General features: G+C 36.0%; 1 protein-coding gene across 1 annotated transcript in view; it reads left to right on the forward strand.

Moving 5' to 3' along the window:
- The first annotated feature begins 596 nt into the window (after window positions 1-596).
- Window positions 597-11,761, forward strand: part of opn5 (opsin 5) — a 16,078-nt gene continuing 4,913 nt past the window's right edge. The window contains exons 1-3 of the mRNA XM_084090427.1: window positions 597-774; window positions 6,151-6,305; window positions 10,516-10,635. Coding sequence (XP_083946553.1) covers window positions 6,182-6,305; window positions 10,516-10,635 — 244 coding nt within the window. The 5' untranslated portion in view covers window positions 597-774; window positions 6,151-6,181. The remainder of the gene's footprint in view (window positions 775-6,150; window positions 6,306-10,515; window positions 10,636-11,761) is intronic.

The following is an 11,761-nucleotide window of genomic DNA, read 5'->3' on the forward strand; positions in this document are numbered from 1 at the left end:
TTGATCATTTGAGGACTGTTTAAACTTAAAGAATGTTTAATTTACACTAAAATGACTTGTTTCATTTCTGTTCAGGTTTAAATCTGGCCTGGGGATTTCAGTTCCCAACAGGTTTTGCATGAGACTTAATTTGAAGAGTAAATGTCAGAATTGTTTCATGTATTTTGAGAAAAGTGACAATGTTAGGAGACTTGTTAGGGTTTATTATTCTGTTGTATTAGATGAGTATTATTTTATGGTTCTCCAATTATTGCTTACACATTGTTATTGTAATTAATTAGGCCTATATGAATTTATTGGAAATGTAATGATTACATTAATGACATTAATATTCTGATTATGGACACTATAAATTATTATATATTGGTGTCCAATCCATAGCATGATTTATCTACGTGTGTTATTACCACATGATTGCTTGATTGACAGATCTATTACATAAAGGGGCGGAGCTTTACCTTATAGAACAGTCAGTGGTCAGTGCGTTATGGATTTCTGAGGCGACTTTGACCAGACACTCCATCTGAATAACCTGAGAGAGAGAGAGAGAGAGAGAGAGAGAGAGAGAGAGAGAGAGAGAGAGAGAGAGAGAGAGAGAGAGACGGACGACAGCACCTCAACTGAAGCGTTTAATAACAGACGGAAACAACACCGGTTGCAGTCTGTGGTTTACAAACGTGGATTATGGAGAAGTTGCCAACTCAATTTTAAGATCATTTCAAGACGGGAGAAAAGTGCTCAAATCCCTCGGGATGGTTGAAGAATCACAGCAAGGTAAGCATTTGTTTTTCAGTAAACATCATTATGAGCGCTTTCCGTGGGTTTGTTAATACGTTGCCTGCACATGTTGCGTCTGTTGTAGTTTATTTATTTGCTTACAATCGTGTGTAGGTGAGGACTGAATAATGTTGTGAAACAAAATCCCTAAATAATTTTAAAAGTTGCAAATAAATCCTTAGCATTGTTGTTAAAATAATACCATTATTAAATATATATATATATATATATATATATATTTTGTTTTTATTTTTCAAATTAGCTATACAGTCTCATGTACAATGTCATGTTTAATATTGGGTTCTTCGTTGTAATAGTAATAGTAATAGTTGTAAATAGTGCATGTTTATTAATAAAGGAGAATTATACAAACCTGATTGGATGACTGACAGCTTTGGTTTGGTAACAGATGGATCCCAGACATTCTGTTTTGAGATGCTCAATACAGTAGGCTACGTTGCATTACAATTAGTTTGAAATATATTTAGGGGCAAGACATCGACATCAAATGAACAACATCTGTTAACAATGTCTCAATGTTCTTGAAATATTCTTTGATAAAAGCATTAAATGTTTGACGTGCTGCCGGACTAGCCATTGAATCAGACAGATGTGCACATCTATAGCAACCCACTTTGATGACTGCAACAAAGGAATGGTTATTCCTTTGATAGCAAGTCACACTTCTCTTGTTAGGGCATTTCACATTTGACTCTTTTTATTCTTTCTTTCTTTTTTTTTAAATGAATGGATCTCAAAAACTGACTACAGCATTGAAATGATTGTTGCATGCATCAAGTGATCAACTCTTAGAACTTAAGTCTATTTTTAGAAATTGCATTATTTAGATAACCTATCTGGGGGAGGAGACTGAGGGTTTAGTAACCTCACACATTTTCATAACTCGAGTATGAAGTGGCAGGATGCAGCATCATCTCTGATCTCGCGGGAGATGAATTCAAAAGCTGTGTCACCAGAGAGTGTAGTGAATGCTCATTAAGTTAAGCCATGTTTGTTATCCATAAATCCACTAGAAGCGTTAAAGTGACTAACAGTGTGTTGATCGGAAACTCAATTCTTTACTGTGTCCTTTTGAGCTCATTCTCAGTTTTAGATTCAATGTCTTCAGCTGTATAAAGGTTTGTTTTGAAAGCTTTGGAAGGTATTATTTGCCACTCTGCCTAGTAATATCATTATTTTGATTTGTCTTCACCATTCTGGAAAAACAATATTGGAAGCAGGTACCAGACTTACAAAATATGGCTATAAAATCAAATGTTACTGCACTGGGAAGTAGTTATTGTGAAGTGTGTCTCTTGTACTATTGGTTCTGCTTTTCTCCTAAAATACCTGGTGGGAAAGGTCTTCTCTACAAAAGCAATTGTGTTCCCAGATGTAGCCTACTTCTTCAAACCCCCCTTCTAAAGAAAATGTAAATGTATTGACATTTGTCTTTGATTTGTTTATTCCCAAAATTACGATTTTAACAATGTTAAATAAAATTCTAAAAAAGTCAACATCTCAAGGACAACACTTAAGCAGTCTATGGGGACTTTAGTAGTGAATTCAATTCAATTCAAATTCAATTCAAATTTATTTGTATAGCGCTTTTCACAATACATATCGTCTCAAAGCAGCTTTACAGAAAGTGCATTTCAGAAATGTACATAGAAAAATACAGTTAGTTAATCATGTATTCATTTAGGGCATAATATATCGCCAGCGTTGAGTCGTCTCTTCACGGGTGTTGGGGCATCTGAAGGTTCCATGAGAGGCTGGATACAAACTGGAACTGACGAACTCTAGTGTCCCGAGATAACGGCAGAAAAGCAGATGGGAAATAATTAGCATAGCTGCTGTTCATAATATTAATGCATTCGATATGATTCAACTGTAGTATAAAAGGTAGTATTATGCGAATGCTTGGCTAAAGAGATGCGTCTTTAATCTAGTTTTAAACTGGGACAGCGAGTCTGAGCCTCGAACAATATCAGGAAGGCCATTCCACAGTTTAGGAGCTAAATGTGAAAACGCCCTCCCTCCTTTAGTGGACTTAGATATCCTAGGAATGACCAGAAGCCTCGAATTTAGTGATCTTAAAGAGCGCAATGGATTGTAGGGCGATAGAAGTTCCGTTAAATACCCAGGAGCTAAACCATTTAGGGCTTTATAGGTCAGTAGTAATACTTTGTAATTTATACAGAACTTAATAGGTAACCAGTGTAGAGATGATAGAATTGGTGTTATATGATCATATTTCCTTGACCTAGTAAGAACTCTAGCAGCTGCATTTTGGACTAACTGTAGCTTGTTTATTGAGGATGCAGGACAACCAGCTAATAAAGCATTACAGTAATCTAGTCTTGAGGTCATGAATGCATGAACTAACTTTTCTGCATCAGAAACAGATAGCATGTTACGTAGCTTAGCAATGTTTCTAAGGTGGAAAAGGGCTGTTCTTGTAACACATGAAATATGATTTTCGAAAGACAGGTTGCGGTCTAATATAACACCCAGGTCTTTTACTGTAGTGGATAAAGTAACAGGACATCCTTCTAAATTAAAGTTGTATTGCAAGAGGTTTTTTGGGCCAATAAGTAATACCTCCGTTTTATCTGAATAAAACGAATGTGTGAACATAAGGTGTCACGGTTTGTGGTTGAGGAAATGAGACGAGGACCCAAACACAGAAGAAATAAAGGCTTTTATTAAGCAAAAAATAAAACAAAATACAAACAAAACTAACCTGAGGGGGAAGACTCGACTCGACTTGACTAAGAACACACAAGGGTAAACATACGACATACATATGACAACGAACCAGCACAGGACTGCAAAATCAGCACAATACAGGGAGAATAAATAGGGAGAGCAAACAAAGCAGGTAAAACGAGGGAGGACAGGTGGGGCAAATTAATCAATAATCAGGTAACAAGGTCGGCGGGGTTAGACAATGGACAGGAGGGCACAGGGCACAAGGAAACAAATGACAAGCCATGTGCTCACACCAAACATGACAAAAACACAAAAACATGGCCAGTAAAACAAATCACAAGCCATGTGCTCACACAAAATGAGACATGAACACAACGCAATTAAAAATTAGATGCGATTAACCAATGAGAACACTCATAAGCCACGTGTTCACACAAAACATGACAACATGAAAGCATACAGCTAGTGGAAAACACAAGCTGTGTGCTGCACAGTACAAGACTTAACATGAGATGAAAGCACGCGGCCGATGAAAACATGAACCGCGTGCTACACAAAACACAACAACAGATACAGAAAGGAGAGCGTATGGCCCGAGCGAACTCGAAACCGCACGCTGTGACGCTCACACGACAAGACTGAGCGCGCGAAAACAAGCGAAAGCCCATTACGTGCGCTCACAACAGAGGACAAAAACGCAGAGCATGAATGTCCGAATCCTGACCTATGATCCTGACACAGAACCGAAACCAAACTGGACAGATGTGCCGGGATCCAAACACCACGCCCCGCACATGTAACAAGGCATACAGACAAGAGAGCGCACGCGCGACCACACAAAGACATGACAAAACCATAGAACCAAGAAATACACTAGACAGAAGTGACAGAACCCTGGCATACGGTATATACACACACAAACATATATTATGTAAACAAAAACTTGTATGTTAGATGCGATTAATCAATTTCACAGCACCAAAATAAATATAATAATCTCAAAATGCCAAACCAAATAATATTTCTGTAAAATAAAACCTTTTTTTTTCTGGACAATTGGGGTCAACCTCCTCCATCTAGATCAGTTTTTTTTTTTTTACAGTTATCATTGGAACTGACAAATAAATGTCTGTAATGAACCCCCTGCTGTTATAGTAATTAGCATTCTGAAGTGATTTACTGTGACAACTTGTGTAAGTTAGGCATGTGACTGTCAAATTTTCATGTTGCATATTTGCTGAAGTTTTTTTTCATGGTATGCACATTATCACAATATTGAAATAAGTTGCAAAAAAAAGTGTTGTCATACTATAACAGGTTCAATAACTTAAAACAAAAATAACTGAATATTTAAATACAATAATAATACTCAAAAAGTGTATAAAGTAAACAATGTTTCAAACAGATGAAAGTGTTTAAGAATTATAAAGAACAATAGATAACCCTTTACAATAAGATCTCATTAGTTAACTTCAGCTAATAATGCATTAACTAACAACATTAACAATGAACATGATAACGTTAGTAAAAAATACAACTGATTAATGTTAGCTCAGGTTTTGATTTTAATAATGTATTATTAAATGCAGAAACTAACATTAACTGAGATTAATAAATGCTTTAGAAGTATTTGTTATTGTCAGTTTATGTTAACTAATGAACTAACTAATGTTTACTACTGAAGAATAATAAAGAATCAAAACATTTCCAAATTCAATTTTGTAGTCCTAATAGACTTAACATTGAGTGTTGGGCTTGTTTGCATCAGAGTGCATGTGCCTCTTTTACGTAGCATACAGCGGTGTTGTGCATTTTAACTGTTGATGGAACAATATTCTTCAAATGCATTCTAAAAATCAGAATAATTCGCAATAAATAACTATTCACTGTATTTTAAAGTGTCCACGATAACAGTACCGTGCATTATCGTGATATATTGTATTACCATATAGCCTATCGGCACATGTCTAGTGTAAGTAGGACAGATGGAGGTGCAAATATCACAAACACAAAATCACCATTTATTCCAGAACTATGTCCAATTAAATGACCTAAAAAGGAAAGAGAAGCTTTTGCTAAATCGTTAATGATAATCATTAACACATGCATCAGTTACAGCAATGCTCAGTAATATCTCTGTAAATGTATGTAGAACATATCTATGGTAGTGAGACGTGTCTGATGTGGCACTAAATTGCACATCATTAGACAACCTGTCGTTAACCCTTGAAAATCGCTCAAGTTCCTGGTGAGGACCTGCTGAAAATGACATGCTAGCAGGTCTGACTCATATCTTAGCTCTATGCCATTATTTCACCTCTATCTCAAAGGCATCAGGCTTTTGAAGAATCATTTATGTGATTATTTTAAATCTTCATGCTCTGTTGTCTTTCATTATTTTCCTTCCGCAAGAACATTTTGCATGGCAGTGCGCAGGGACTCAGCATGTATTGATTACAGATATGAAGGGAGTGTCTTGACATCCAGTAGCCGATAAGAGATGACAGAGTTTGTAGAGCTTAGTCTGAAGCGTCAGAACATTGGCATGAGGTTTTTGAATCATAAAGCTGTTGGATGTGACTGCCCTTCAGCTTGTCTTAAACTGAGTTCAAAGACTTTTCTGTTTAAGCCTTTAATTTATTTATTTTTATTCTGCAGGAAAGTAATCACACTCCTCAGTAAGGCCCTAATGGAGAATGACACCTCCATCCCCTCGGGCTACGTCCCACATTACCTTCTTCGAGGGGATCCCTTCGCCTCCAAGCTGTCCAAGGAGGCAGACATAGTGGCGGCGTTCTACATCCTTATCATTGGTAAGTGTACAATGTGGACGATCATGTGGAAGAGTTCTTTGCAAGCATCATGTGAATTGTCATTGATAAGATCAGTGATAAATTTGAATTCAAATATTTAAATTAAGTTATAGCAGAATGTCTGGAATTTTTAGAGGCCGTTATTGTACTTACACTGCCGTTCAAAAGTTTGGGATCGGTACGATTTTTTATATTTTTAAAATAAGTCTCTTATGCTCACCAAGGCTGCAATTATTTGATAAAAAAAAAAAAGTCATTTATTCCTGTAATGCAAAGCTGAATTTTCAGCATCATTACTCCAGTCTTCAGTGTCACATGATCCTTCAGAAATCATTCTTAAAATGCTGATTTGCTAGTCAAGAAACGTTTATTATTATTATTATTATCAATGTTGAAAACAGTTATGTATAATTTTTTTCAGGATTCTTTGATGAATAGAACAACAGACAACAGCATTTGAACAATGCTGTTGTTCAAGACAACAGCATTTTTCTGAAATAGAAAGCTTTTGGAACGTTATACACTGTCGTTCAAAAGTTTTATTTCAATACTTTTATTCAGCAATGCATTAAATTGATCAAAAGTTACAGTAAAGACATTTATAATGTTACAAAAGATTCTGTTTCAAATAAATGCAATAGTTCTTTCTATTCATCAAAGAATCCTGAAAAAAAATTGTCCACAACTGTTTTCAACATTGATAATAACAATGAATGTTTTTTGAGTATCAAATTAGCATATTAGAATGATTTCTGAAGGATCATGTGACACTGAAGACTAGAGTAATGATGCTGAAAATACAGCTTTGCATCACAGGAATAAATTATATTTTAAAATATATTAAAATAGAAAACAGTTATTTTAAATTGTCATAATATTTAACAGTATTACTGTTTTTTTGTATTTGTAATCAAGTAAATGCAGCCTTGGTGAGCATAAGAGACTTTTAAAAACATTATAAATCTTAACGATCACAAACTTTATATTACAAACTAATAATCTTTAAAGCAATGGGTCCAAACCCTGATTGTTGATTATGAATGATGCACAAAGACTATCATAACTGAATATTGATTTAAGGAGACTGTTTTTGTAAATATGTGTGTGCACCAGAAAAAAAGATTCTTCTTTGTTTTCTTTATGAATTGTTGGATTTCACTTGACCATTCACAGAGAAACCTAGACGGAAAAAAAAAGAAAAAAATCTCATTATTGTGTATTTTAATGAGAATCTTGTATGTTTTTGGACCTTTAACTCTCAAATATTCATTATTGCCCTTATTGTCCAGCAAGTCAAGTGTATCTGAAGAATGAACACCTCTCTTTTATTTAAAACTCCATATATTACCATATCAGCTTATTTGTTTTGTTTGTGGTGTGTTAATGTGCTCTGATGTTATGAATAATCAGAGTGATAATCCGATCATATTTAGCAAGTGTGAACGGCAAAAATCACGTGAAATGCGATCTTTACAAATCCGTTTCGAGCTACATTCATATGTGGTTTGAAATCCTATTTAAATGGGATTTCTGTAAATCCATTTCAGTCTGACTGCTCTGTTCGGATTTCCCGTGGTTTGTGGCTTTCTCATGCCACGTAAAATGCATCAGACGTTGTTATAGGAAACATGCTGAAAGTTGTTGCAGAAACAAGGTTGCGTTGTTGCAAAGTGCCGGACGAGTAGACAGACATAACAGATAACATAACAGAGATATGCTTTAAAACCGGTGGAGACATGTAATAAAAGTGACATGTGAAGGCCAAGTATTGTAACCCATACTCAGAATCAGTCCTCTGCATTTAACCCATCCAAGTTAGTGTACACACATTAGGAGCAGTGAGTAGTGAACACACACACTGCAAACCGTGAATACACACACACACCCGGAGCAGTGGGCAGCCATCTTTGCTGTGGCGCCCGGGGAGCGATTGGGGGGTTAGGTGCCTTGCTCAATGGCACCTCAGTAATTTCCAGGTTACCAGTTTGACTTTCTAACCATTATGCCACGACTGCCCCAGCATACCAGCCTCCTATGTTTCTGCCGCTGCCTCGCGCAGTAGTCCAACACGGCAAGTAGACAACATCTGTATTGCAAACCCTTACATGTTGAGGTTGTTGTTGTTGTTTTTGGCGCATACCTACCAATGCAACATCTTTGCCATAAAAACCAATGCAGATATTCTGGGAAACGAAAAAGTGGCATGGGACACACAAATCGGATCTGAACAGTTGCGATACATAATGTGGATAGTCAATAATTTAGATCAGATTCCAATAGGATAGACAAATAATTGGACTCACAGTGTGAACGTAATACATGTTATGAACAGGGCCGTAGCTAGGGTATACGGGTCACCGGTGCAGGTTGCTATTGTGGTTGAAATATCAGGGGGGACCCCCGAAAGCTGTCGCTTCTCTAGCAACAGCCCTGGTTATAAATGTAGCATTTGCCTTCTTGTGTTTAATTCCTTTGGTTCTAAGCAAGAACCAAAAATTGACTCGCGTAAAAACCTGCTTTCCCCTTAATGTACAAAGCCTGACAGATACCGTATTGCCATGCTGTTGTCACCGAGGATGACATGTTCAATCCACTCATGTTGTCATTGAGATGACATCCTCCATCATATAGAAGAGTTTGTGTTGAGCGGTGTCATCTAGTGCATTTTAATAGAACTAATATATGACATGTTGGGGATACTGTGGCTCCACGGTACATTTTTCAGGTCAGTTTCTCTGTAGGCACATGTATAAGTATTGGTTACCCTACCAGAAAAATATTATATTGGAACATTATAAAAACATTTTGACCACCGTCGCAGCAGAAAAAAATTGTTTTAGTTTATTAAACGCTTTTCATGAAAATATAAACAGTGTAATAAAAAAATAATGAAATTCAAAATAATGAATGAAACTGTAATGTAAAATGTACAAGGCTGCATATTCTTTTGGACTTATATTAAATATCTCTCCAAACCAGGATGAACATTTTTAACATTTTGTCCATTATTTAATTGTTTATAATACCGACATGACCTCTCCAAGAGAATGCTAGCTATGTCCGTTCTGCATAGTATTGCATTTTTTAGAAACAATTCAGATGTTTTGCCAAGTTGATGTGTCTTTATGTAATACGCTTTTGAAAAATATAATTAGAAAATACATTTTTGCTTCAGCACAACATTATTTATTCCACAGGTGTCCATCAGTAACTATGTTATCAAGGAGATGGTCAAAAGGATGTTTCCTCTTTCCTCATGGGGACATTGTGTCTCATTTGACCTGAAAGATGTGTGTTTCAATCAAAAGACTGAATCAATAGTTCTTCCTCACTGCAATTTTCAAGTCTGTTCTCCTCCACTCATGTTAAGGGAACAGTCTCAAACACATACAATCAACAAATATCAATTACAGTATTTCAGTTCAGTTTTTAGTTCACATTTGGTATGTAACAACAACAGTGTTTTCATTTATGGATGGACTGTCTCTTTAAGAACTAAAACTGGAGAAACAATGTATCTGTTAGTAATATTAATGTGTGTGATCCGTTCACATTGATTCATGATCATATGAGGAGAGTTCACTGAATAGTCACATGAAATAAAGTGTCTTCTCGGAAATGGTGCATCAGTCAGCTGACGCAACAGGCCAGGATTTGAAATGATGTGGAGCACATGATGATCTCCACTTTGGAAAGCTGATGTTCAAAATGTGTTCATGGACTTGAATGTGTTCTGAATCGAACATACTGTAAGATGTATGACACTTTCAAAGCCTTTTCTGGCTTAATAAATACAGAAGGAACATATTTGCAGCAAATAATCTAGGTCATAAAGAGAGGAAAAACTAATAACTCGAGTGAAATCATTGTGTCATTTGAATGTATGTGGCTGTAACCAGGAAAGACTAATTGTCACACTGCTCTTTCATTATGGTGACCTTTTTTCATCCTTTCACTGAGAAATGGGATATCCAGTAAGCTTTGACTCTTATTAGTTCTCTACAAATAACAGAAATGTTATAACAGGAGTCTTAATGTGCTGTCTTTGTATTTCAACAAATACACAACCCCAACACCCGGGTGGCAAAGGACTCAATATAATGGAAAGTATAAGGAAGCCTTCATTAAGGTCCAAGACTTTCTTAAGACACTTTTAAAAACAGCATCTGGTCAAACTCACAGTATTACTGTTTGTCTTATGTTTTTACAGGTATCTTGTCAGCCACTGGAAATGGTTATGTCATATACCAGACCGCCAAACGCAAGAGCAAGTTAAAGCCGCCAGAATTCATGACGCTGAATCTAGCTATATTCGACTTTGGCATATCAGGTAAGTTTAAATGACTTGATATCATGCTGCTGATGTTATCTTCATCTGTCAGATTATGTATTATATAGCCTATCTGAAAGGATCTCTGTTGTATACAAGATTTCTTTTGGTTGTGTGTTTAAAATATACAGCGTTCAGTGTATAGCATTATATTTGGAGTCGACAATGTGGCAGTAAATCAGCCAAGTTTATTCAGACTGTCTTTCTGGCTTATTTATGTGCTGTTGTTGAAATGCACTTGTAGAAATCATACAGAGGATTTTAAGGCCCTGAGGTTACAAAAGAGAACAAAAGATCAAATTCCTGCCATGATGACCTAGAAAGACTCTCTTTTCCTTCATCTTCCTTTGTCATGATTTTTTTCTCTTACTTTAGTGTTCAGTGCATAACATGAACGCAATCTTCCGTCTCAATTGGGGTTTGCATCTTTTGTTACACTATATATATAATTTTTTTTTTTTTTTTTTTACCTGAACATAGCGGTATTTCACTGGGGCTCATGACCCAATAAAAAATGTCCAGCAATGCCCTGAGATTTCCAACAAAGATTTCCTCTCCTTCAATGAATTTAGATCCATATTTATACTCTAGCCCCACCTAGTGGATGTTTAGTGTGGCTGCCTCAAAGCAGCAGTGATGGTTGAGGCCCCTGATAATAATTTGAATCTTAAAGGGATAGTTCACCCCCAAAATGAAATTTTTATTTTTTAAATTTTTATTTTATTTTAGCTATACCTTTAAAGAATTAACTGCTGCTTACAGGACAGTATTTATATTTTTACTTATACAAAGAGCTCACTTTCTAAGATTTACAGAACAAATGACTGCCTGTGTAGCTCACGAAGTTCATTCCAGTTAATTAAAGGTGGAGTGTGTAATTTTTGAGCTAGAGATAAACCAAAATAACTGTTTCTCTCTGTCTGACATTGCTTAGTGGAGGGTCCTGCCCCAAAATCATGGCAGTGATGCGGTTTTGGGACACTCAAACAAATGTTAAATTATTACTCAGTTTGTTTGAGTCTACAAATGGTTTACTTATAGTTGTCTCTGCATATTATTCGGCATAGGAGAAAGTAATTTAACAACGAACAACAGGGACGAGAGAATTGATCAAATATAATTTATC

The sequence above is a fragment of the Abramis brama genome (genome assembly GCF_963993115.1).
Source record: "Abramis brama genome assembly, chromosome: 18".
In the NCBI taxonomy this organism is placed as follows: domain Eukaryota; kingdom Metazoa; phylum Chordata; class Actinopteri; order Cypriniformes; family Leuciscidae; genus Abramis; species Abramis brama.